Below are 27019 nucleotides of genomic sequence, written 5' to 3'. Positions count from 1 at the left end.
TAACAACCAAACAACACCTCTAACAACCAAACACACCTCTAACAACCAAACACACCTCTAACAACCAAACACACCTCTAACAACCAAACAACACCTCTAACAACCAAACAACACCTCTAACAACCAAACACACCTCTAACAACCAAATAACACCTCTAACAACCAAACAGCACCTCTAACAACCAAACAGCTTTAGAGAACAACCAAACACTCCCCTCTAACAACCAAACAACACCTCTAACAACCAAACACTCCCCTCTAACAACCAAACAACACCTCTAACAACCAAACACACCTCTAACAACCAAACAACACCTCTAACAACCAAACAACACCTCTAACAACCAAACACTCCCCTCTAACAACGAAACAACACCTCTAACAACCAAACAGCACCTCTAACAACCAAACAACACCTCTAACAACCAAACACACCTCTAACAACCAAACACACCTCTAACAACCAAACAACACCTCTAACAACCAAACAACACCTCTAACAACCAAACACACCTCTAACAACCAAACACACCTCTAACAACCAAACACACCTCTAACAACCAAACAACACCTCTAACAACCAAACAACACCTCTAACAACCAAACACACCTCTAACAACCAAATAACACCTCTAACAACCAAACAGCACCTCTAACAACCAAACAGCTTTAGAGAACAACCAAACACTCCCCTCTAACAACCAAACAACACCTCTAACAACCAAACACTCCCCTCTAACAACCAAACAACACCTCTAACAACCAAACACACCTCTAACAACCAAACAACACCTCTAACAACCAAACAACACCTCTAACAACCAAACACACCTCTAACAACCAAACACACCTCTAACAACCAAACAACACCTCTAACAACCAAACAACACCTCTAACAACCAAACACACCTCTAACAACCAAACACACCTCTAACAACCAAACACACCTCTAACAACCAAACAACACCTCTAACAACCAAACAGCACCTCTAACAACCAAACAACACCTCTAACAACCAAACACACCTCTAACAACCAAACACACCTCTAACAACCAAACAACACCTCTAACAACCAAACAACACCTCTAACAACCAAACACACCTCTAACAACCAAACACACCTCTAACAACCAAACACACCTCTAACAACCAAACAGCACCTCTAACAACCAAACAGCTTTAGAGAAAAACCAAACACTCCCCTCTAACAACCAAACAACACCTCTAACAACCAAACACTCCCCTCTAACAACCAAACAACACCTCTAACAACCAAACACACCTCTAACAACCAAACAACACCTCTAACAACCAAACAACACCTCTAACACCCAAACACACCTCCAACAACCAAACAACAACAAACAGCTTTAGAGAACAACCAAACACACCTCTAACAACCAAACACACCTCTAACAACCAAACACACCTCTAACAACCAAACAGCACCTCTAACAACCAAACAGCTTTAGAGAAAAACCAAACACTCCCCTCTAACAACCAAACAACACCTCTAACAACCAAACACTCCCCTCTAACAACCAAACAACACCTCTAACAACCAAACAACACCTCTAACAACCAAACACACCTCTAACAACCAAACACACCTCTAACAACCAAACACACCTCTAACACCTCTAACAACCAAACACTCCCTCTAACAACCAAACAACACCTCTAACAACCAAACACCTCTAACAACCAAACACTCCCCTCTAAAACAAACACTCCCCTCTTCTAACAACCAAAAAACCTCTAACAACCAAACAACACCTCTAACAACTAACAACCAAACAAACTAACAACCAAACACCGAACAACCAAACACTCCACTCTAACAACCAAACAACACCTCTAACAACCAAACTCCCCTCTAACAACCAAACACTCCCTCTAACAACCAAACACACCTCTAACAACCAAAAGCTTTAGAGAAAAACACCTCCCCTCTAACAACCAAACACACCTCTAACAACCAAACACACCTCTAACAACCAAACACACCTCTAACAACCAAACACACCTCTAACAACCAAACACTCCCCTCTAACAACCAAACACTCCCCTCTAACAACCAAACAACACCTCTAACAACCAAACACACCTCTAACAACCAAACAACACCTCTAACAACCAAACAACACCTCTAACAACCAAACAACACCTCTAACAACCAAACAACTCCCTCTAACAACCAAACAACACCTCTAACAACCAAAACACCTCTAACAACCAAAACAACACCTCTAACAACCAAACAACCTCTAACAACCAAACACACCTCTAACAACAAAACACCTCTAACAACCAAACAACACCTCTAACAACCAAACAACACCTCTAACAACCAAACAACACCTCTAACAACCAAACAACACCTCTAACAACCAAACAACACCTCTAACAACCAAACAACAGCTCTAACAACCAAACAACACCTCTAACAACCAAACAACACCTCTAACAACCCAACAACAACCAGCAGCAGCTTTAGAGAACAACCAAACACACCAACCAATTGCCTAAGTAAACATATAGTCTCATAGGATTAGAGTAGAGTTGTGTTTTGCAAAGGAAGATACTAAAGATGACTGCTGATTTATGTTTATAATGAATTAATACATTTTTCTCTCTCTCCCCAGGGAGGATGTTCGTACGGCCAGTGTCACAGCAGTAGGGGGAGTGACCTGTCTGGTCGTGGACAGAGAGTGAGAGACCCCTGGGGGGAGAAAGCAAGAGTGTGTGTGTGTGCCACAGGAGGCTGCTGAGGGGAGGATGGCTCAAAATAATGGCTGGAATGGAGTAAATGGGACCGTGTCAAACACATGGAAACCACGTGTTCAATGAGTTCAATGACCATTCCACTCCGGCCATTACTATGAGCCCCGTCCTCCCCAATTAAGGCGCCACCAACCTCCTGTGGTGCGTGTGTGTGTGTGTGTGTAACTGAACCCTTCTTCATTGGTAGATGCGGGGTTGTGTAACCCTAACCCCTCCCCTGTTCCAGGTCGTTCATGCAGCTGATAGGAGGGCTTGATGACGACAGCGGCAGACACAACGAGAGTGACGAGCTCAAGGCCAAGTAAGTGTCGCTACACCTCTGAATTCTCTTCTTTCGCTCCTCCTTTCTCTTGTTTCACCCAAACTAAGTTTAGTACATTTAGTTTGGGATATATCCAACCACACAGACTCGCTAGTTTCAGTGAAAAGATATTGGGCAATTGATTGAACCCCCCTCCCCTCCGTCTCCAGGTTGGAGGCAGAGGCAGTGTTTTTCTCCAGCGTGTCTCTCAACGATTTCCACGTCATCTGCACCCTCGGAATTGGAGGCTTCAGTCGCGTCGAACTGGTGGGTGCGAGTGTGTGTATAACGTGTGTGCGCTAACAGGACTGTGTGTGTGTGTGTGTGTGTGTGTGTGTGTGTGTGTGTGTGTGTGTGTGTGTGTGTGTGTGTGTGTGTGTGTGTGTGTGTGTGTGTGTGTGTGTGTGTGTGTGTGTGTGTGTGTGTGTGTGTGTGTGTGTGTGTGTGTGTGTGTGTGTGTGTTTAATATGTATAATGTGTGTGTGCGTGTGTGTTCAGGTGCAGTTGAAGAGTGACACCAGCAGGTCGTTTGCTATGAAGGTTCTGAAGAAGCGTCACATTCTGGACACCAGCCAACAGGGCCACATCCTCTCAGAGAGACGCATCATGATGGACGCACATGGCCCCTTCACCGTCCGGTACACACACACAAACACACAGCCACTTCACTGACAATTACGCACACACACACTGACGCTGTTTCGCTACACTCGCATTAACATCTGCTAACCATGTGTATGTGACAAATCAAATTAGATTTGAGATTTGATTTAGTGTGTCCTTGTCCAGGTTGTATCGGACGTTTAGGGACTCTAAGTATCTGTACATGCTGCAGGAGGCCTGTCTGGGAGGAGAACTGTGGACTCTACTGAGTGCCAGGTGTGTGTGTAGGTCTCGAACGACTGCAAATGAAACCTGACTGTACACAAACTGCTCAGCCAGCTCTCCACTAACCCTAGCGTCATGCCCACATCTCGGTTCAACTCCAACCCTCAACCACAACCTAACCCTCGCTTCACGTCCACCTCCCAGTTCAACCAGAACCCTCGCCCTGGCAAATTGTTACATATCAATGGAGTCGCGGTTGATAGTCTGAGCACCACTGGATCATCTATGGGCCTAAACATGTTCATCTGACTCTTCTAGGGGTTCGTTTGAGGACGGCACCACACGGTTCTATACAGGCTGTGTTGTAGAGGCTCTGGCCTTCCTCCATGTTCGAGGCATCATCTACAGAGACCTCAAACCTGAGAACATCATACTGGACCAACGAGGATACGCCAAACTGGTACTAGTGCAGGCAGTGTGGTTTTTGCCTTCGTCTTCAGTTGATTGAATCTCGGGGCGCAGACACACAGAGCAAAAAGCACCATATTTAAGTGTGCGTGTTTATCTATCAGGTGGACTTTGGCTTTGCTAAGAAGGTGGGTCTGGGTCAGAAGACGTGGACGTTCTGTGGGACTCCAGAATACGTGGCCCCAGAGATTATCCTGAACAAGGGACACGACATCTCTGCAGACTGCTGGTCCCTGGGGATACTCATCTATGAACTGCTCAGCGGCAGGTACACTGTGTGTGTGTGTGTGTGTGTGTGTGTGTGTGTGTGTGTGTGTGTGTGTGTGTGTGTGTGTGTGTGTGTGTGTGTGTGTGTGTGTGTGTGTGTGTGTGTGTGTGTGTGTGTGTGTGTGTGTGTGTGTGTGTGTGCGCTCAGAGATGGGATCTTCTTATTGGTCTCAATACCGAGATTGTCTTTCTCTATCTCTCTCTCTCTCTCCCTCCCCACCTCCTCTCCAGTCCTCCGTTCTCTGGTTCTGACCCTATGAACACCTATAACATCATCCTGAGAGGAATCGACATGGTGGAGTTCCCCAAGAAGATCTCCAAGAGTGCTGCCAACCTCATCAAACGCCTCTGCAGGTTACACGCCCACACAAACAAACACCCACACACACCACGCACAAACACAGAGCATAGAGACCTCATCAAATGGTGCTTGCTGCAGAGTGTGTATATGTGACTGTGTGTGTGTGTGTGTGTGTGTGTGTGTGTGTGTGTGTGTGTGTGTGTGTGTGTGTGTGTGTGTGTGTGTGTGTGTGTGTGTGTGTGTGTGTGTGTGTGTGTGTGTGTGTGTGTGTGTGTGTGTGTGTGTGTGTTGCCCAGGGACAACCCATCTGAGAGGGTGGGGAACCAGAAGAATGGGGTGAAGGACATCCAGAAACACAAGTAAGAGTTACCGTGGTGACGAGGACTGCTGGACCTACCAGCCAATAGGACTGCATGGAACAGAAATAGCTACATTCTCTGAAAGGACGTTTTGTTCTTCAGCTCCCTTGCAGATTATTTTGCCTCAAGTAGGGTGTCATTTTTGGACACAGCCACGGTTATCTTGATACAACAAGGAGAGCTGAGTTTAGTTGTCCTAGCTGTGATTCTTTTTTTATTTGTCTTCAGGTGGTTTGAAGGTTTCAATTGGGAGGGCCTCCGACAGACAACTCTGGCCCCTCCTTTCACTCCTACTGTGAGTATTACACGTTAATACACACACATATCCATATATATACACACACACACACACACACTCAGCCGTGTCTCCTCTTTCCCAGGTGGAGGGTCCACTGGACACCAGAAACTTTGACTGCTTCCCCGATGACAGCGAGGCCCCGCCCCCAGACGAGGAGTCCGGCTGGGACCTGGAGTTCTGATTGGACAACATACATTATGTAGAACAGACATGCCCTTTCTGACATGTAGATTAAGGCATCGCGTCCGCTCCAATAATGGCATTTCTGTCTGCGCCCTCCCCAATGCGAACCTGGTTGTGCTAGGTTTAACTGGTGGGTTTACCAGGTGAGTTAGGAGTATCTGACAGGTTACCAGGTAAGCTAAGTATGTCAGGTTGTGGCTCTGCCAAAGTGAGCTGGGGGAGTGATAGAACCCCCAGGTAGCAGTGGCCAATCAGCTGCTGCTGTCACCGACTCCTCCTCGTGACAGTTTTCTACAATACAATAAGAGCTTTTGGATTTGTTTGTGTTCATCTGTTTTGACTGGGGTGATTGTTAGTTCCCGCAGTATTTGGTCGTAAAATATATAACCAAAATAAAAAACATCAAAAAACATTCGACTCTGTAGCAAATGTCTGAATAACTCGACAGAGCGGCGTCGTGCAGGAGCACCCAGAGGGAGAGAGATGTGACTGTGCATGTCAAGGGAAGAATAAGGGGAAGAGTGTGAGAATGAATGAGGGGAAAGTTAATGAAAGCTAAAACAGAACCATTTCCTCTCTCACATGTCACAGCTCTGAGACCCTTAAACAGCCATTTGAACCTCTTATGAGCCGGTGACAGGTTATCAGATCCAAAATAGGTCGTCGACTGCTACTCCACGGCAACACAGGTCATCGTGGAGACCCTGCCACCTCCACGAACAACCACGAACAACCCCCCCCCTGATAACACACACACCAACACGCATGCCTTTGACAATGACTGGACCACATGAACCTGAAACATGACTGGAATTTTTAAAACAACTCATTTCAGTTTCCTAATTTAACTAGGGAGGTCGCCTATTCTAAATCAAAATGGCTGAAAGGTTTCTGGTTTTGCAGACGAGTCATTTTTCCTACAACCTGAACAGCTGCTTCTCACATTCGCAGACCCATTGTAAACCTCACCCGATGCATTTTGAAATAAAGTAATCACTTTTAGTTTCCATTTCCACAATGAACGTTCTTACATGAATAAATATGTGCAGACGCACGGAAAGTTCCAAAGCGCTCGGTGGAAACATTTGATAAATTAGCCTAACGCACGCACCGCGACCCCCACTGGAGATGCCGGTCGCTGATTGGACAAACCCGCTGGGGGTCCAGTGATTTGTGTAACAATCGGCTATAAAAAAAAACAGCTCGTCAACGTAACACTAACCAGGGAACTAACAGAGAGCTTACATCCCAAGTGTTCTCCACCAAAAATCAAGCCGACCTCTTCTACCTCTTGCACCCGATGAACATCACCATATTTCAACAAGATGCTAGCTAAATTCGGCCTGTTTGCGATCTTCCTAGTCCTGGGGACCTCCGCCTTCGATGCCGAACCGGAGGAATCCTCTCTTGGCCGTGCACGCTTCTCCTCCAATAGCCCCTGTGAGTACCGTTGATTAGCCTAAAGTGCAAAAGACCATGCAAACTGCAGTTCTTATCCTAAAAGGGCTGTAGATACAGAGTGCGTTGGGTTCATGCACAAGAGTTGGGTGTGAAAGTTGCCTCGTGTAATCAGACCTTGCTAAAATAGTTGCATTCCCATGAATAGAGACATAGGCACTTTCTTAAATGTATGTGAGTGTAGCCCACTACAGCCTCTGTCAATTGCTGAAGTTTGATGTAACCCCCCCCCTCTCTCTCCAGCGGATGTGGCTGGGTGTTTGAATGGTGCTCTAGCTGTGGGATGTGGAACATTTGCCTGCCTGGAGAATTCTACCTGTGACACGGATGGCATGCACGATATCTGCCAACTGTTCCTCCACACCGCAGCTACCTTCAACACACAAGTAATCTGTACACACACACACACTCTTTTTTGACGACCCACCGCAGTGTCTCTAACCCTGTGTGTGTGTGTGTGTGTGTGTGTGTGTGTGTGTGTGTGTGTGTGTGTGTGTGTGTGTGTGTGTGTGTGTGTGTGTGTGTGTGTGTGTGTGTGTGTGTGTGTGTGTGTGTGTGTGTGCGCAGGGTAAGACATTTGTAAAAGAGAGTCTGAGGTGTATTGCCAACGGCGTCACATCTAAAGTGTTCCAGACCATCAGACGCTGTGGAATCTTCCAGAGGATGATCTCTGAGGTCAGTCACTGGCTTTATTAGAGATTCACTCCGTGTCAGCCGTCATATCTTCCTATCGGCGCCAAAGTGATCCCAAATAACCTCTACTGTGTGGTAGGATGAAGTGCTAGTTTCTGAGAGTTAAAAGGGTTGTGTGTGTGTGTGTGTGTGTGTGTGTGTGTGTGTGTGTGTGTGTGTGTGTGTGTGTGTGTGTGTGTGTGTGTGTGTGTGTGTGTGTGTGTGTGTGTGTGTGTGTGTGTGTGTGTGTGTGTGTGTGTGTGTGTGTGTGTGTGTGTAGGTCCAGGAGGAGTGTTACAGTAGACTGGACATCTGTGGTGTGGCTCGCTCCAACCCTGAGGCCATTGGAGAGGTGGTACAGGTACCTGCACACTTCCCCAACAGGTGAGCCAAACTGTGTGTGCGCGTGACTAACCCGGTGTATTTGTCTAATGTGACGTGTTTGTTCCAGGTACCACAGCACTCTGCTTCAGTCCCTGCTAGCCTGTGATCAGGAGACGGTGGCGGTTGTCAGGGCGGAGTTTGTTTCTAGGCTGGGGCCAGACATGGAGACCCTCTTCCAGCTGCTGCAGAACAAGCCTCGCCCCCAGGAGACTAACCAAGGTGCTAACTCCGCCCCCGCCGGCTGGCACTGGCCAATGGGGTCTCCCCCCTCCTTCAAGATCCAGCCCAGCATGAGAGGAAGAGACCCCACCCACCTGTTCGCTAGGAAACGCTCTCTGGGGGTGTCGGATAGAGAGATGGAGTAAAGAGGAGACAAACACTACCGGTCAAATGTTTTAGAACACCTGCTCATTCCAGGGTTTTTCTTTATTTCTACTATTTTCTCCACTGTAGAATAATAGTGAAAACATCCAAACTAGGAAGTAACATATGGAATCATGTAGTAACCAAAAAAGTGTTTGAAATTCTTGAGATTTGAGATTCTTCAAAGTAGTCACCCTTTGCCTTGATGACAGCTTTGCACACTCTTGGCATTCTCCATATGGAAAATGTGAAGGACTTTGAAAGTTTCTTCAAGTGCAATTGCGAGAACCATCAAGCGCTATGATAGAACTGGCTCTCATGAAGACTGCCACAGGAATGGAAGACCCAGAGTTAACTCTGCTGCAGAGGATACGTTCATTAGAGTTACCAGCCTCAGAAATTGTTGACCAAATAAATGCTTCACAGAGTTCAAGTAACAGACACATCTCAACTTCAACTGTTCAGAGGAGACTGTGAATCAGGCCTTCATGGTTGAATTGCTGTGGAAGAAACCACTACTAAAGGACACCAATAATAAGAAGAGACTTGCTTTGGGCAAGAGACACGAGCATTGGACATTAGACCTGTGGAAATTGTGAGATTTTTGGTTCCAACAGCCTTGTCTTTGTGAGACGCGGTGTGGGCGAACGGATGATGTCTCTGCATGTGTATTTCCCACCGTAAAGCATGGAGGAGGAGGTGTTATGATGTGGGACTGCTTTGCTGGTGACACTGTCTGATTTATTTCGAATTCAAGGCACACAACCAGCATGGTTACCACAGCATTCTGCAGCGATACGCCATCCCATCTGTTTTGCTCTTAGTGGGACTACCATTTGATTTTCACACCTCAACACTGTGTAAGGGATATTTTACCAAGAAAGAGAGTGATTGAGTGCTGCATCAGATGACCTGGCGTCCACAATCCCCCAACCTCAACCAAATTGAGATGGTTTGGGATGAGTCGGACCGCAGAGTGAAGGAAAAGCAGCCAACAAGTGCTCAGCATATGTGGGAACTCCTTCAAGACTTTTGGAAAAGAATTCCGGTTGAAGCTGGTTGAGAGAATGCCAAGAGTGTGCAAAGCTGTTGTCAAAGCAAAGAGTGACTATTTGAAGAATTTTGATTTGTTTAACAGTTTTTTGCTTACTACATGATTCCATGTGTAATGTCATAGTTTATGTATTCACTATTATTCTACAATGTAGAAAGTAGTAAAAAAATAAAGAAAAACCCTTGAATGAGTAGGCGTGTCCAAACTTTTGACCGGTAGTGTACATGCACACCGCTCATACCTTATACACACAAACACACCACAGCTACCTTAAACACACAAACAGACAGTCATGTATGTTTCAACTCTCCATGCACGCACACACACACGTGCACATGCACGCACACACACAGGTTTCTCCTCAAATGATTAAGGCTAAATGATTAAGGCCATATGATTAAGGCTAAATGATTAAGGCCATATGATTAAGGCTAAATGATTAAGGCTAAATGATTAAGGCTAAATGATTAAGGCCAAATGATTAAGGCTAAATGATTAAGGCCATATGATTAAGGCTAAATGATTAAGGCCAAATGATTAAGGCTAAATGATTAAGGCCATATGATTAAGGCTAAATGATTAAGGCTAAATGATTAAGGCCATATGATTAAGGCTAAATGATTAAGGCCATATGATTAAGGGAAGTTTGGGGCTGCTGTAATGTAGTAGTTGGTTTGGGGTCGATCTCTAACTGCCGTTGAAAGTGTTTCTGTGCCGGCTGACACTTGATGAGAGGGGGATGAAACTTGTTAGCTGGACGTTGAATGTGGAGGATGACATCCACTTAACCTAGAGAGCTGTTGTGAAAAGTCTGATCATTTCATGTGAACCAATTGAAACATTTTCAACGGCTATCAAAGAAGACGAACCTTCCTTGTCGTTTCCATCTGATTTCAACATGGCACAGCAGCCATAACGTCCCAGTTTTGACCAGCGATTACTAAGAGAAGCCTATTTAAAAAGACCCCTGGATATATTACCATAATATTATTATTGATATTTATTTTCTCACTAAATGTTTATTTATGATGTTATACGTCTTTAGTTGTGATTGGTTTGAGTTGTCGGCAGTGGGCGGAGCTTGACATCTAGATGTGACGTCAAATTTTGATGCCACTGTCTGTGTTAATGTAAGATCCTATACTCTGTAAGAACACGACAATAGTATGCTGTGGAAGATGTGGTTAAATTGTGTATGATTTGAGATCCTGTGTGTGTGTGTGTGTGTGTGTGTGTGTGTGTGTGTGTGTGTGTGTGTGTGTGTGTGTGTGTGTGTGTGTGTGTGTGTGTGTGTGTGTGTGTGTGTGTGTGTGTGTGTGTGTGTGTGTGTGTGTGTGTGTGTGTGTGTTATAGTGTAGTCGAGTCTGGTACTCTACACTATGGGGGCTTGGGGTAATTCTCTTTGCTACAAATAAATGTTGTGATCTGCATCATATTGACTACAGAGATTTCAAATCAAATGTTATTTGTCACATGCGCTGATTGCAACAGGTGTACAGTAGACCTTACAGTGAAATGCTCACTTACAAGCCATTAGTCAACAATGCAGGTTTTAGAAAAATACGTGTTAAGAAACTATTTACTAAAATAAGCAAGTTAAAAATAAATAAATAGAAAATAAGAAAATAAATCATTAAAGAGCAACAACTAAATAACAGCGAGACTATATACAGGGGGGGCACAGGTTGGTTGAGGTAATTTCAGTAGGTAGAGGTAAAGTAACTGCATAGACAATAAACAGAGAGTAGAAGCAGCGTAAAAATGTGGGGAGGGGACAATGAAAATAGTCAGCGTAGGTAAAAAAAAAATGTTTAACTAGGCAATTCAGTTAAGAATAAATTATTATTTACAATGACGGCCTACCCCAGCCACACCCTAATCCGGACAACGCTGAGCCAATTGTGCGCCACCCTACGGGACTCTCAATCACGGCCGGTTGTGATACAGCTTGGAATCAAATCAGGGTCTCTAGTGAATCAAATCAAATTTATTTATATAGCCCTTCATACATCAGCTGATATCTCAAAGTGCTGTACAGAAACCCAGCCTAAAACTCCACAAACAGCAAGCAATGCAGGTGTAGAAGTACGGTGGCTAGGAAAAACTCCCTAGAAAGGCCAAAACCTAGGAAGAAATCTAGAGAGGAACCAGGCTATGTGGGGTGGCCAGTCCTCTTCTGGCTGTGCCGGGTGGAGATTATAACAGAACATGGCCAAGATGTTCAAATGTTCATAAATGACCAGCATGGTCCAATAATAATAAGGCATAACAGTTGAAACTGGAGCAGCAGCGCGGCCAGGTGGACTGGGGACAGCAAGGAGTCATCATGTCAGGTAGTCCTGGGGCATGGTCCTAGGGCTCAGGTCCTCCGAGAGAGAGAAAGAAAGAGAGAATTAGAGAGAGCACACTTAAATTCACACAGGACACCGAATAGGACAGGAGATGTACTCCAGATATAACAAACTGACCCTAGCCCCCCGACACATAAACTACTGCAGCACAAATACTGGAGGCTGAGACAGGAGGGGTCAGGAGACACTGTGGCCCCATCCGAGGACACCCACGGACAGGGCCAAACAGGAAGGATATAACCCCACCCACTTTGCCTATCCTCCTAGTGAAGCCCCTAGTACCGCGATTAGAAGCCTTTTGGACCTAGACTTGGAGCTCAGGTACCTCTTGCCGTACGTTAGCAGAGAGAACAGTCTATGACTAGGGTGGCTGGAGTCTTTGGCAATTTTTAGGGCCTTCCTCTGACACCGCCTGGTATAGAGATCCTGGATAGCAGGAAGCTTGTTCCCAGTGATGTACTAGACCATACGCACTACCCTCTGTCGTGCCTTGCGGTCGGAGGCCGAGCAGTTGCAATACCAGACTAGTGATTGAGCGATCCTAGTTTCACACATTGGTGATCTTTAATCGTTTGCATTGGTGTTCAATTTGGGCTCCTGAGTAGCTCAGCGGTCTAAGGAACTGCATCCTCAGTGCAAGAGGGGTCACTACAGTCCCTGGTTTGAATCCAGGCTGTATCACATCCGGCCGTGATTGGGAGTCCCATAGGGCAGCACACAATAGGCCCAGTGTCGTCCGGGGTAGGGGAGGGTTTGGCCTGGGTAGGCCGTCATTGTAAATAAGAATTTGTTCTTAAGTGACTTGCCTAGATTAATAAAGGTTAAATAAATAAAAAATATAGAGTGTGAGGTTAAAGTATTTTCAAAGTTTATTCTGTCATTTCCATCCACTGGGTGGCAGTATACTCCTGTCGTTGATGAGGCTGGGCGTCTTTCGCACAGTCTATCCTCCAACGAGATTATCTCTGGTACAAATCTCCAGTCACAGCCAAACTCCCCAGGCCTATGACTTTACCAGACCTCTGTACATACAGCCAGAACCAGCATTCTAAATCACAGGCCTGTAAGCCCTCCTACGTCCTTACCACTTTCTCACAGTCAGTTTCTCTGCTTTGCAAACTCGTCTGTTAGATGACTTAGGGCTGGTTTACCAAACGGGTCTGTACCTGGCAGTCCAGCCCTAAGTGTACAGCAGTTGTTTAAAACATGCCGAATTTTTCAAATTGAGGCAACGATAATAAGTCTCCCCAATCAATCCGTGTGATCAGTTAGGAGTTTGTTGGCCCAGACAGTTTGAAACGGAGGGGAGGTGTACCAGAGGAAAATATCTATACTGCTAATGGCCCCCTAAGTGTTCCGTAATGACAAAGAAGACTTTATTTCTCTCTCTCTCTCTCTCTCTCTCTCTCTCTCTCTCTCTCTCTCTCTCTCTCTCTCTCTCTCTCTCTCTCTCTCTCTCTCTCTCTCTCTCTCTCCCAGGAGTACATGCGGTAACACTTACCTGTTTCAACTGCTTCAGAAAGAAACTATGTTATACTAGAAAGTTGCGTTTCTGAAATGGCGGTTTGGGTCACAGCTGATCCCATTCCCTCTAGGTCGTTATTGGGGCCAGAAACGGAAACAGTGGTGGTTGTGGTTATTGGGTCGCAGCAGGAAATTTTGGAAGGCTTTAGATGGGTCACAGTACAAAAACGCCTGACTTGAGGGAAACTTGAACTCTCTGTCTGTCTCTCATGCAAGCTCACACACACGCGCACGCGCACACACACACACACAATAGGAAGTCTGGGGGGACAGGGGGAGCAGGTAGCTGACTAGTGGTGGCTGTTCAGTAGCCTGATGATCTGTGTGTAGAAGCTACTGACCAGTCTTTCAGGTTTTGCCACAATGCTCCTTTGCCACAATGCTCCTATACTTAGTGAAGGAAGTGGGGAGAACAGGGCGAGGCTCGGGTGGCTGGGGTCCCCGATGATCTTGTCCTTCCTGCGACACAGACAGTGTGCACCCAACGGTGCATTCGGCTGAGCGTACCACCCTCTGTAGCACCTTGCGGTCAGCGGCGGTGGAGTTGCCGTACCAGGCTGTGACGCAGCCCGACAGTAGATTCTCGATGGAGCTCCTGTAGAACACTGTGAGGGCCCTCGGGGACAGGCTGAACTTCTTCAGCATCCTGAGGTTGAAGAGTCGCTGTCGTGCCATATGCACCATGGTGTCCGCGTGGTTTGACCATTTCAGCTCCTCTGACGTGTGTACGCTGAGGAACTTTGCACAGTTGATAGCCACTCTGTCAATAAATCTCCAGCGTTTTTTTTTTCTTTTTTACAAAAGCCTGATAACCCTGACAGCCCCTGTGGTTCCCAAGGCTGATCCTCCGCTAGCTCCGACAGGTGTCGATAACAGCACCATACTGGATGCCAGTGACTCTGATGCCCCTCTGAACCATCTGTCTCAGGTGGAAACTGCAGCCCCGTTATGGCTCCTCACACCCAGTAACGGCAGCTCACGGCCCATAAACCCAAATAGAGCCCACATACAGCCAGGCAGGGGTGGGGTGTTTGCATTAACACCTTGGTGGGGGACATTGATTGCCGTCATTGTGTGCGTTTGTGTGCGTGTGTGTGTGGTGGTCAACATATAGGGCAATAGGGCAGATGGCTGTGCTAACAGCCCTCATTTCCAGGAATACGAGCAACCCTGAGAAAACACACTCCTCAACACGTTTAGACAAGCCCAGATTTACACAGTGACACAGGAAGGGCCCAGGGAATATATCCCTATTCGGGGTAATCAGGTTAGAATAGGCTACTTCAAACTCTAGAGTGAATGGATTTATCCTCACGCCTCCGGAGAAGTTTCTGGAAAATTCCTATCTGAAACAATAGGATCCGAATGAAGTGTTTTTTAATTCAACACATAGTTAGCTATGAGCTGTGGCATAGAACACAGAAACAGCTGACATCTCAGCAGAGAGAGAGAGAGAAGTTTACCCGAATATCTCCTCCAAGGAACAGACATGTTATCCAGACCCTGGACCTCAGCCAGACAAGCTGCCAGCTATGTGTGCGCGTGCGTCTGGCAGGAAGCTGCTGTCTGTGCTGTAAGGTCCAGATCTCAGGGTGATTGATAGAGCAAAGTTACTGGCCAATACTCTCTTCCCACCATTAAATCACACACACACACACTTACCATTTTCTGGAGAGAATGCTTCCTCTGCAGTCAGCAGCAGAACCTCTCCTCCCTCTCTCCCATCACACACACTTTCACCAGTCCTTTATTCGACCCCTGAAGTCCTGGAGCACGACAACATTTGGCAGACTGATCACTTCAGCATGCGCTCTCTCTCCCTCCGATTTCCTCTCTCATTCAAAAAGACTTCCGTGAAGATGTATAACACTGTTGTCTTTTATTTTACAGTCCTTCAAATAAAGTCATCCTCCGTAAAGGAAGGTAGACCTCCATGGGCAATAAGTGCATTTGCCACTGTTTTAGTACCATTTACATTACCATGAACATTATCCTCAGCAACAGCATCATGACCTTCAGCGTAACACTGGTGTCCATAGAGTCTAGACTAGAGGGTGATACGGTAACTGTAGCCCTGACTAACACTGCTGGTATGATATTAGCTTATTAAAACACATAGCATCTTACCTACTACATAGCATCATATCCACGCCACTCTGTCATTGACAGGGTTAAAAACAAGCAACCGTCTAAAAAAAAAGTAGTAACCCTGGAAATATATTTTCAGATGACACAATTCATAATATATTTATATAAAAAGAGCCCCCGTCCCCGCAGGAGGCCTTTTTGCCTTTTGGCAGGCAGTCATTGTAAATAAGAATTTGTTCTTAACTGACTTGCCTAGTTAAATAAAGGTTAAATAAAAAATAAGTGAATTATTTGTTTTCCCTTGGTAAGATTTCCTTTTTAATAGCCTGTATGGGTTTATGGCATAATATGGCCATGAAAATAATGTTTAGCAGCCTCCTCCTCTTCCTGTGTGAGTATCCCCATATTAATAGGGAGGAGAACAGAAGAGCCCAGTCTTTGTGAAAAGTCTATTACATGTCTTATGACTCTGTTATGACCCTCTGTCTTTGCCATTGTCTTCACCTTTGTTAATGAGCCTCTCCCCAGAAATGCCAAGCTGGTCAAATGAACCCCGCTCCGGGGCAGACTGGAGAACAAGGGGTTAAAGCACTCAGGTAGTGTCCTCCCCTCTGGTAGGCCTCCCAGTCACCAAGGAGGGGCTGGGGGTAGAAGTCAGGGGGTGGGGGTAGGAGGGGCTGGGGGTAGAAGTCAGGGGGTGGGGGGTAGGAGGGGCTGGGGGCAGAGATCATGATAGGGACCGACTAAAAGGGAGGTGGACAGGTTAAGGTGTGCGGCAAGGGTTTGGTAGATCAACGTTGGCTGTGTCCCCGGGTGGTGGTGTGCCGGGTTGGTATGGTGTAGGTCAGGGTGGACGTCCGGCAGGGAAGATGGTGGTCGTAGGCCAGGGTAGAGGCCCGAGAAGGGGTCCTAGGGGGGGTGTGCTGGTTGTAGAGCAGGGTGGAGGTCCGGGACGGGCTCCGGGAAGAGTACTCTGCTCCGTGGCTCGGCTCCCTGGAGAAGACCGAGTCAGAGGAGCTGCTGGTGTCTGGACCCACTAGAGAATACTGGACCGCAGGGATGGACAGATCCAAATACTCCTAGAGAGCAGAGACAGAGACAGAGACAGAGAGAGAGAGAGAGACAGAGACAGAGACAGAGACAGAGACAGAGAGAGACAGAGACAGAGACAGAGAGAGAGAGAGAGAGAGAGAGAGAGAGAGAGAGAGAGAGAGAGAGACAGAGACAGAGACAGAGAGAGACAGAGACAGAGAGAGACAGAGACAGAGAGAGAGAGACAGAGAGAGAGAGAGAGAGACAGAGACAGAGACAGAGACAGAGAGAGAGAGAGAGAGAGAGAGAGAGAGAGAGAGAGAGAGAGAGAGAGAGAGAGAGAGAGAGAGAGAGAGAGACAGAGACATAGAGGACATGTTCAGGGGAACAATTCAAATTAGACGAAAATGACACTGTGTGTGTGTGTGTTTTTACCTGGTTGGCCATGAGTGAGAGCATGCGATCCAGATCCTCTACCAGTTGTTTGAAGGTTGGCCTGTGAGACTGAACAGCATGCCAGCAGTCTCTCATCATCATGTACCTGGGAACAAACACCACAGGGCCAGAACAGACAGTGCATTTGCATTGCTATACGTGCAAAGACATGTATTATACTTGTATCACTATACTTGCGAGGACATTGTACTGTCTGTGTGTGTGTGTGTTTCCGCGCGTACTCACAGCTCCTCTGTGCAGGCGGCTGGCCTGTCCATACGATGTCCCTCCTTCAACAGTTTGAACAGCTCCTCCACGGGGACACCAGGGTAGGGAGAGCCTCCTAGAGTGAAGATCTCCCAGAGCAACACACCAAACGACCACCTGCAACACACACACAAACACACACACACACAAACACACACAAACACACACACACACACACACACACACACACACACACACACACACACACACACACACACACACACACACACACACACACACACACACACACACACACACACACACACACACACACACACACACACACACACACACACAGAATCCAATAATTCAAGCTGGGCTTGAAAAGAAACCTACAGGTACATAACATGATGGATCAGCGCGAAGCCACGGCGCAACACAACGTAACGTCTATGAAATGTTAGGAGGGCGAGACCTACACGTCACTCTGGTGTGTGTAGATGCGGTCGAACAGAGCCTCCGGTGCCATCCATTTCACTGGCAGACGACCCTGGGAGGAAAACGAGGGGTTAAACCACCTATATGTCCGTCTGTCTGTGTTTAAGTCACGCCCGCTCCATTTTGACCAAGTCACTCACGTTGGTGGTCTTCTTGTAGTAGTCTATGTGATGGATGTCTCTGGCCAGCCCAAAGTCTGCGATTTTCATCACATTGTCCTCTGTCACCAACACATTCCTGGCTGCCAAGTCCCTGTGGATGCACTACAAAACAAACAATTGATTGATTCATTGATTGACAGGCACATTGATTGACAGGCACATTGATTGACAGGCACAAATGTCCACACTTCAAGGAGAAAGAGAGAAGGAGAGTAACAGAAGAGAATAGATGCAGACGAAGAGAGAGTGAGAGAGAGACAATTAACACTAGTCTCTTCTCTGACCTTCTGTGAGGCGAGGTAAGCCATGCCCCTTGCCACCTGATAGGCAGCAGACACCAGCTCCCTGACCTCCAGGGTGTCCAAGGGGGCCCGGGTCGGACCAGACCAATACTCCAGACCCACAGGCCTCCGACACCGCAGGTACTCTCTCAGGTTGCCCTGCGATGCATACTCTACCACCACGTGGAGAGGGCCTGGAGAGAGAAGAGGGTTATAATTAGGCTCGGGCGGTATACCGCATGTAGCGTATACATAGGTATTCTGAAAAAGACTAGATAAATTGAGAATATTTTAGGCTACTTTTAAATACCTGCAATCAACTCGCTCAATAATCTAGGAGATAAAGCAGATTGTAAATTCTTCATTTCACCTGTCCCATTGTTTTACATTATGAAGTTTACCGTAGTTCCCCAGAAATGTTCAGCCAGTCATGTGTTTGTTTGTAAATAGCACAACGGGAGAATACAGGAGCAGGTGAGTCCAGCTGTGTATTTGGTTTAACTGGCTAATTAGCTCAGTAAGTGGCTGAGTTAATAAAGAGACACGTTCTGTCATGTTTGAGAAGTCAAAGTGCTTTGGATGAGTTATCTGTAAAAGCTGGCACTGCTGCCATCTTGATTTCTTTGCGTTTGTTTTTTCTCCCCTCCATTCGCAGCAGAGCAGGCAGGCCCGTTACCATAGCAACTCCAAACTCCACACAGACACAGCGTGGACACATACTGCTCCAGAGCCAGTACGGTTCTTCCTTCAGACAAGCATGCGTCAAAACTTTGCTCATTTTCACAACGTCTCTAGTTCACATGCGTGTGGACTTTTACAAGCAAAACACAAATTACATTCAGTAGCTACTACCTATACTTGTATAACTGTATAAACTGGATTGCATGTCTTTGCAATTAGTTTATTTTGTTTGAGCTCATTAGCATATTTAGCTAACAGCCTCGATTGAAATACGCTATTAGTTTGTGCTATTTTTGTTAGCATTCTGGTAATGGATGCAAAATGGCCTTTTTAGCACTAAGACGGTACTAAGACGGTAATACCATAAATCCAGAGATGAGAGAAGGACGGTATGACGATATTTAAATCTGGATACCGCCAAACCCTACTTGTAATGTAACATTTGGGTGTTCACCAAGGTTCAGTGCTTAGACCCCTGTTGTTATCTTTATCCCTTTGTACTGTGCCTCTTTGTACTTATGGTTTGCCATTCTGCTCATACGCATGCACGCACACACACATGCATGCACGCACACAGCGCCAGTCTTACCGTCCTGTGTGCAGGCTCCAAGCAGGTTGATGATATTCTTGTGTTTCCCGATCATCTTCATCATCTCCATCTCAGAGATCAGATCACTCAGGTCCTTCTCTGTGGCATCCGCTACACAGGAAATAGGACGTGACATCACATCAATATCAACCAATACGCACACTGTTTTCAAGGTTAGAAATGATGATACCAAAATCTATGTTTATTCTAATTTGCTCCTCAAATTTTAGGAATATACTTCAAGAAGTAGTCAGCAGTAGTCTCACAAACATTTAAGCATCTTCACTGCGACCATGGTGAGACGGGAGGGTTTTTCTCTGTCCAGACCTGCAGCCTCTGCTAGCACCACTTGACCAAAACATCCTTCACCCAGTGGCTTCCCCAGAGACAGCCTACAACAAAGACACGCACGGCATATTGTTATTTGTATTTTCTTTCTCCTTTGCACCCCAGTATCTCTACTTGCACATTCATCTTCTGCACATCTATCACTCCAGTGTGTAATTGCTAAATTGTAATTACTTCGCCACTACGGCCTATTTATTGCCTTACCTCCCTAATCTTACCTCATTTGCACACACTGTATATAGACTTTTTCTATTGTGTTATTGACTGTACGTTTGTTTGTCCCATGTGTAACGCTGTGCTGTTGTTTGTGTCACACTGCTTTGCTCTATCTTGGCCAGGTTGCAGTTGTAAATGAGAACTTGTTCTCAACCGGGTTAAATAAAGGTGAAAAATAAATCAAATGAATGCCTTGTTCATGGAGGTTATGAATCCCCTTGGTTAAGTTAGTTACCTTATGCAGATTATGTATGCCATATGCAGGGTTATGTATTCCCTAAACTATAGCTTGTGTATTCTCTATGCAGGGATATAAGCCTTCTAGTACCTGTCTCGTGACAGCTCCCAGAGCGGGTCCGCAGGCAGCTCATATTCTGACACGCCGGCCAGGTTGGGCGTGGCTCCGCTGGAGAGGCGGTAGGGTCTGACCAGACACACCCCAGACTGCAGAGAGGAAGAGGAGTCTACTGACACCTAGAGAAAGAGAGGGGGAGGCTGTGAGAGAGGATATGGTAAGCGGTCCGCCTGCTGAACTAAACCCAGGGATTAGCTCTCAGGCAAATTTTACTCATCATACGATCGTTCATCACACGATGGTGGTTTACGGGCATGTGTGTATATGTGTGTGTGCGCGCTACCTGTCTGCGTAGGGGAATGCTCTTCGCCAGTTTATGAACAGCCAGCTGGCTACTGAAGTCGCTCTTCTTCGGGGAGCAGCGTAATCGGCAGGCGGTCGCTATGGCGATTAGGAGCATGATGACGAAGAAGCCGACACAGTAGATGAAAATCTGCAGGTAGGCCTGAGACGGTACGGGGGAGGGAGGCACGTCTGCAGAGGAGGAAGTCAATGGTTTTTATTTTATTTATTTGATTATTATTATTGTCATTTTTGTTTGTTTCTTCTCTTCCATCTTGAGTGCACATTTGTAAAGCACATTGGTCTGCAAAGGTTAAGAATAATCGAGTACATTTATGTGTGTGTACCTTTGATCACGCTGAGCCAGGCAGAGTGGTGAGACATTCCTATAGAGTTTCCGGCCAGACAGGTGTACTCTCCCTCATCCTCCACAGACACGTTCCTCAGAGTAAACACCTCCATCTCCCTGTCTGTGGTGTTAAACCCTGCAGTCTGAGGGCGATAGAGAGATGTTCATGTGGGGCAGCCCTCGTGGGTACAGTGTGTGTTAACCTTCAGAATTTGTACGTAGATATGTGTGTGTGTGTGTGTGTGCGTGTGCGTGTGTGTGTGTGTGTGTGTGTGTGTGTGTGTGTGTGTGTGTGTGTGTGTGTGTGTGTGTGTGTGTGTGTGTGTGTGTGTGTGTGTGTGTGTGTGTGTGTGTGTGTGTGTGTGTACCTTCAGTACACGTACGTAGGGTAGTCCGTCTGTCCCCACTCTGCTGCCATTAATGGTGATGCGTTTGAGCCACTGAATGTGGGGCTGAGGGTCGCTGAACACTCTACAGACAAACTCTACGTCACTACCCACCACTGCCGTACGATTAGCTGGCAGGCCTGCCTGGAGGATGGGCCTGTGAGGGGAACGTTCTAGAACACACAAACACACATGCAACGTGAGTGACGCAAACACACACATATACGTACACATCTCTCCATGTACGCATATCAGAAGTAAACACACACACACACACACACATACTGACCCACTACGTCCAGCTGGTAGGTGTGTGTGAGGCTGCCATGCTTGTTCTCCACCAGACATGTGTAGTTGCCTTTATCAGACGGAACCACAGACTCCATTATTATAGTCCACATGTGGTCTCGGAGCTGAAAGAGGGAGGGGGTGAGAGAGAAAGTCAGGGAGTGAAAACAAGAATAACCAAGAAAAATACACATTTGGTGTGGTGTTTGTGATTGAAATTTGGTAAAGTAGAAATAAGTGACATTTGGTATTCCCCAAGGTTCAGTGCTTGGACCTCTGCTGTTATTTTTATACATTCTACCCCTTGGCACTGTAATCTAATCTTTACTTTTAAGGTATGCTATTTACCTGCTGACTTTACTGATGACGCACTATACAGACAACACACTATGCAGCAGAGGGCTGTACAAACATACATACCTTGAAGCCTCCAATCCGCTGGTCTCTCCTGAACTCTTTTCCATTCCTGTACCACCGCAAAGTTGGAGTGGGATTACCAGTCGCCTGGCAACGGAATTTAACAGTCTTACTGGCAGGAACGGCATGGAGCCTCTTTTCCATCTTGTCTGGAGTCACCCACTGAGGAGCCACCGCTAGAGAGAGAGAGGTATTTATATTTCTAACTTTGGATTCAATATAAAAAAAATTGGGCTCCTACTTTTTCATACTAATTAAGTTAGAGGGAGCGAAGGGTGAGTGACAGGCCATGTTTGGGGGAAAGAGGTGAGAGGAAGGGGCTTACGTTGGAGCTTCTGGTTGTTGTATAGTTTATTTTCCTCTGAAGAAGACTCTTCATCATCATCTTCATCCTCCGACGATGTAAGCATGTCAGCTATGGAGAGAGAGAGGGACACTTTCAGTATTGCTGTCGTTCTCAAACGAGTATGTAAACTAGAGTTAGAAACCAGTGTGTGTGTGTGTGTGTGTGTGTGTGTGTGTGTGTGTGTGTGTGTGTGTGTGTGTGTGTGTGTGTGTGTGTGTGTGTGTGTGTGTGTGTGTGTGTGTGTGTGTGTGTGTGTGTGTGTGTGTGTGTGTGTGTGTGTGTGTGTGTGTGTGTGTGTGTGTGTGTGTGTGTGTGTGTGTGTGTGTGTGTGTGTGTGTGGATGTGTTTAACTATTCCTGTGGGGACCAGAAGTCCCCACAAGAATAGCGAGAATATTATTTTTTTTACCAACTGGAGACATTTTGTTGGTCACGACAAGATCAAATGCTATTTCTAGGAAGTTTAGGGTTAAGCTTAGAATTAGTGTTAGTATTACATTAAGGGTTAGGAGCTAGGGTTAGTTTTAGGGTTAGGAGCTAGGGTAAATCGAAATCTAATTTTATTGGTCACATACACGTGTTTAGCAGATGTTATTGCAGGTGTAGTGAAATGCTTGTGTTTCTAGCTCCGGCAGTGCAGTAATATCTAACAAGTAATATCTAACAATTCCACAACATATACCCAATATACACAAATCTAAGTAAAGGAATGGAATTAAGAAAATATAAACATGGATGAGCAATGTCAGAGAGACATGGACTAAGATACAACAGAATAGAACAGAATACAGTATATACAACGCAGTTAACCCACTGTTCCTAGACCGTCATTGAAAATAAGAATTTGTTCTAAACTGACTTGCCTAGTTAAATAAAGGTTAAATAAAAAATGTAAAATAAAAATAATACATATGAGATGAGTAATGCAAAATATTTTAACATTATTAAAGTGACTAGTGTTCCATCTATTAAAGTGGCTACGTATATATGTATCTATGTATATAGGCAGCGGGCTCGAATGTGCTAGTGATGGGAAACTAACAACACATAAACAATACATTTAGAGTCAAGGTTAGGGTAAGAGTACGGGTTAGGTTTAGGGACAATAGGATTTTGAATGGGACTGAATTGTGTTTCCCCACAAGGTTAGCTGTACAAGACTGCGTGTGTGTGTGTGTGTGTGTGTGTGTGTGTGTGTGTGTGTGTGTGTGTGTGTGTGTGTGTGTGTGTGTGTGTGTGTGTGTGTGTGTGTGTGTGTGTGTGTGTGTGTGTGTGTGTGTGTGTGTGTGTGTGTGTGTGTGTGTGTGTGTGCAAACAGGAAGGGCTGAGACAAGGTTACTCTGTGGGGGTCTGCTGAGTGGGAATGGAAACGGCATAAAGATTAACCTTTCACCCCTTTTTAAGGTGCCTCGACTGTCGCCACAGCGCACGCACCACCGCTCCTTCAGAGTTCCCACGTAGCTCCCTAACCCCAAGCTCAGAGATAAACAAACACACTAATCGTCAGCACCTTCATCCTGACAAATGGCTGCAAACAAAGGGGCAAGGATGGGTGTGAGGGGGAGTTGAGGAAGGAGGGCTCCAGAGCTTTAATAATGGGTCCTGTTTGAATATGTTGAATAAGAAAAAAGCCATTTTCCTTCTACCATTAGACACAGTCTGATAGGGTTCAAGTCCACAGCATTCACAGATCCAGCCACGTCAGATCAGTGATTACTATAAGCAGGGATATATTCTACCACACATCCGTTTCCATCTCCCAGCAGAATGTATATATTGATTACTATTCAATATAGAACTACTACATTACTAAGGGCATTTTCTGCCGCAGATCCCTTCCCTCCCCACATCTCAGCAGGACTGCGACCAGAGAAAGCACGACTCATCATCATACAGTGCCTTGCGAAAGTATTCGGCCCCCTTGAACTTTGCGACCTTTTGCCACATTTCAGGCTTCAAACATAAAGATATAAAACTGTATTTTATATGAAGTGGAACAACATTTATTGGATATTTCAAACTTTTTTAACAAATCAAAAACTGAAAAATTGGGCGTGCAAAATTATTCAGCCCCTTTACTTTCAGTGCAGCAAACTCTCTCCAGAAGTTCAGTGAGGATCTCTGAATGATCCAATGTTGACCTAAATGACTAATGATGATAAATACAATCCACCTGTGTGTAATCAATAATCAAGTCTCCGTATAAATGCACCTGCACTGTGATAGTCTCAGAGGTCCGTTAAAAGCACAGAGAGCATCATGAAGAACAAGGAACACACCAGGCAGGTTCGAGATACTGTTGTGAAGAAGTTTAAAGACGGATTTGGATACAAAAAGATTTCCCAAGCTTTCAACATCCCAAGGAGCACTGTGCAAGCGATAATATTGAAATGGAAGGAGTATCAGACCACTGAAAATCTACCAAGACCTGGCCGTCCCTCTAAACTTTCAGCTCATACAAGGAAAAGACTGATCAGAGATGCAGCCAAGAGGCACATGATCACTCTGGATGAACTGCAGAGATCTACAGCTGAGGTGGGACACTCTGTCCATAGGACAACAATCAGTCGTATATTACACAAATCTGGCCTTTATGAAAGAGTGGCAAGAAGAAAGCCATTTCTTAAAGATATCCATAAAAAGTGTCGTTTAAAGTTTGCCACAAGCCACCTGGGAGACACACCAAACATGTGGAAGAAGGTGCTCTGGTCAGATGAAACCAAAATTGAACTTTTTGGCAACAATGCAAAACGTTATGTTTGGTATAAAAGCAACACAGCTCATCACCCTGAACACACCATCCCCACTGTCAAACATGGTGGTGGCAGCATCATGGTTTGGGCCTGCTTTTCTTCAAGAGGGACAGGGAAGATGTTTCAAATTGATGGGAAGATGGATGGAGCCAAATACAGGACCATTCTGGAAGAAAACCTGATGGAGTCTGCAAAAGACCTGAGACTGGGACGGAGATTTGTCTTCCAACAAGACAATGATCCAAAACATGAAGCAAAATCTACAATGGAATGGTTCAAAAATAAACATATCCAGGTGTTAGAATGGCCAAGTCCAGACCTGAATCCAATCGAGAATCTGTGGAAAGAACTGAAAACTGCTGTTCACAAATGCTCTCCATCCAACCTCACTGAGCTCGAGCTGTTTTGCAAGGAGGAATGGGAAAGAATTTCAGTCTCTCGATGTGCAAAACTGACAGAGACATACCCCAAGCGACTTACAGCTGTAATCGCAGCAAAAGGTGACGCTACAAAGTATTAACTTAAGGGGGCTGAATAATTTTGCACGCCCAATTTTTCAGTTTTTGATTTGTTAAAAAAGTTTGAAATATCCAATAAATGTTGTTCCACTTCACGATTGTGTCCCACTTGTTCTTGATTCTTCACAAAAAAATACAGTTTTATATCTTTATGTTTGAAGCCTGAAATGTGGCAAAAGGTTGCAAAGTTCAAGGGGGCCGAATACTTTCGCAAGGCACTGTATCTACTGTAATCTAGAGAGATTAGGTCCATAATCATCACCACCACAGAGTGACATAGACCATCCCAGAATCCTAGCTCCCAGCCTCACCACAGCAGGTCTGTAATCTACAGGGAGAGGTTTACAGAAACTGCATTATGGGAACTCCTGAATACGGTCTGCTCATGGCAGGGGGAACATTCCTAATGAAAGGTTGTCAAAGATAGACAGAGAGAGAGAGTTGGAGAGAGAGAAGAGATACAAACAAACAAGGATAAAATAACTGAAAAGAAGAACGGAATCCACTAAACAAGAGCAGAGCGGGAGGGGAGGTGGTTGAAATCCAAAGTCCAACAGCTTTATTTGAAAGAAGCAGCGAGACAGAGATAGAAAATTGGAAGCAGCCTTCGTGTATGGCAAAATTGTTTGCAGCAGAAGTGACATTTTTGGTGTTTTTGACTGAGAGAAAAACAAGGATTGATGCGTTCCAAAACAACAGTATCAAACACACATTCGCAAGCATTCACACACACACACACACACACACCATGGTGTGGTTGGTTTAGGCTGGTTTAGGATGGCCGGTGGTTACACGACTCGCCAATAGAGGGAAAAAAACACCTCCTGTCAGACAGAATTCATCCTTTCCTACCAAACACAGCCTTTCTGTTCCACATCCAACCAACTGTGTGCATGTGCGTGCGTGGACAGGATGTGTAAACCATAGCCAACGGTGGAGAAGCTAAACCGTGGTTGCGCCATGAAAGAATCCCTGTAAACATCCTCAGTTTTTTTTTTTTTTTACTAAATGGACAAACCTTGAAGACTGAGGTCCTTTCTAGACCAATAAAGAGCCTCCACATCCCCAAATTGAAGAGTGTGTTCTGTCCTCTGTCTCAGAATAAAGACCCACTGCTAACTGAGCAGTGCCAGACAGCGGAACAGAGTCAGTGGGATTGAGCCATCATGGAAGCAGCCTGAACCCAGAACCCT

At 45.7% G+C, this 27019-nt stretch overlaps 3 protein-coding genes across 5 annotated transcripts in view; 2 read left to right on the top strand and 1 right to left on the bottom strand.

The window, feature by feature from the left end:
• Window positions 1-6193, top strand: part of LOC124006586 (cGMP-dependent protein kinase 1-like) — a 16115-nt gene extending 9922 nt beyond the window's left edge. Inside the window, exons 11-21 of the mRNA XM_046316616.1 lie at window positions 2648-2713; window positions 3013-3087; window positions 3258-3354; window positions 3586-3725; window positions 3877-3966; window positions 4234-4375; window positions 4488-4651; window positions 4882-5004; window positions 5248-5310; window positions 5539-5605; window positions 5691-6193. Coding sequence (XP_046172572.1) covers window positions 2648-2713; window positions 3013-3087; window positions 3258-3354; window positions 3586-3725; window positions 3877-3966; window positions 4234-4375; window positions 4488-4651; window positions 4882-5004; window positions 5248-5310; window positions 5539-5605; window positions 5691-5789 — 1126 coding nt within the window. The 3' untranslated portion in view covers window positions 5790-6193. The remainder of the gene's footprint in view (window positions 1-2647; window positions 2714-3012; window positions 3088-3257; window positions 3355-3585; window positions 3726-3876; window positions 3967-4233; window positions 4376-4487; window positions 4652-4881; window positions 5005-5247; window positions 5311-5538; window positions 5606-5690) is intronic.
• Window positions 6194-6351: 158 nt separating this feature from the next.
• stc1l (stanniocalcin 1, like) lies at window positions 6352-8745 on the top strand. The gene is made up of 4 exons (XM_046316618.1): window positions 6352-7635; window positions 7817-7924; window positions 8202-8305; window positions 8373-8745. The coding sequence occupies exons 1-4, from the start codon at window positions 7582-7584 to the stop codon at window positions 8668-8670; spliced, it is 564 nt and encodes a 187-aa protein (XP_046172574.1). The 5' UTR covers window positions 6352-7581; the 3' UTR covers window positions 8671-8745.
• Window positions 8746-15457: 6712 nt separating this feature from the next.
• Window positions 15458-27019, bottom strand: part of fgfr1b (fibroblast growth factor receptor 1b) — a 37233-nt gene continuing 25671 nt past the window's right edge. For 2 of the 3 annotated variants that reach the window (XM_046317676.1, XM_046317677.1), the window contains exons 3-17: window positions 22536-22625; window positions 22214-22386; window positions 21795-21918; window positions 21488-21678; window positions 21118-21262; window positions 20772-20962; window positions 20462-20607; window positions 19840-19961; window positions 19570-19680; window positions 18303-18493; window positions 17998-18120; window positions 17839-17909; window positions 17399-17536; window positions 17153-17258; window positions 15458-16764 (exon numbers count right to left, since the gene is read on the bottom strand). In XM_046317676.1, coding sequence (XP_046173632.1) covers window positions 16477-16764; window positions 17153-17258; window positions 17399-17536; window positions 17839-17909; window positions 17998-18120; window positions 18303-18493; window positions 19570-19680; window positions 19840-19961; window positions 20462-20607; window positions 20772-20962; window positions 21118-21262; window positions 21488-21678; window positions 21795-21918; window positions 22214-22386; window positions 22536-22625 — 2210 coding nt within the window. In that variant the 3' untranslated portion in view covers window positions 15458-16476. The remainder of the gene's footprint in view (window positions 16765-17152; window positions 17259-17398; window positions 17537-17838; window positions 17910-17997; window positions 18121-18302; window positions 18494-19569; window positions 19681-19839; window positions 19962-20461; window positions 20608-20771; window positions 20963-21117; window positions 21263-21487; window positions 21679-21794; window positions 21919-22213; window positions 22387-22535; window positions 22626-27019) is intronic. The other variant, XM_046317678.1, reaches the window with a different exon arrangement.

Source organism: Oncorhynchus gorbuscha, linkage group LG20 (genome assembly GCF_021184085.1).
Source record: "Oncorhynchus gorbuscha isolate QuinsamMale2020 ecotype Even-year linkage group LG20, OgorEven_v1.0, whole genome shotgun sequence".
NCBI lineage: Eukaryota > Metazoa > Chordata > Actinopteri > Salmoniformes > Salmonidae > Oncorhynchus > Oncorhynchus gorbuscha.
The sequence above is the reverse complement of the archived record's forward strand: the minus strand, read 5'-3'. Positions and strand labels throughout refer to the sequence as shown.

Coding starts and splice junctions, on each gene's coding strand:
- stc1l (XM_046316618.1), top strand. CDS start 7,582: ATGCACGATATCTGCCAACTGTTCCTCCACACCGCAGCTACCTTCAAC. Junction 7,636..7,816: donor CAGCTACCTTCAACACACAA/GTAATCTGTACA, acceptor GTGTGTGCGCAG/GGTAAGACATTTGTAAAAGA. Junction 7,925..8,201: donor TCCAGAGGATGATCTCTGAG/GTCAGTCACTGG, acceptor GTGTGTGTGTAG/GTCCAGGAGGAGTGTTACAG.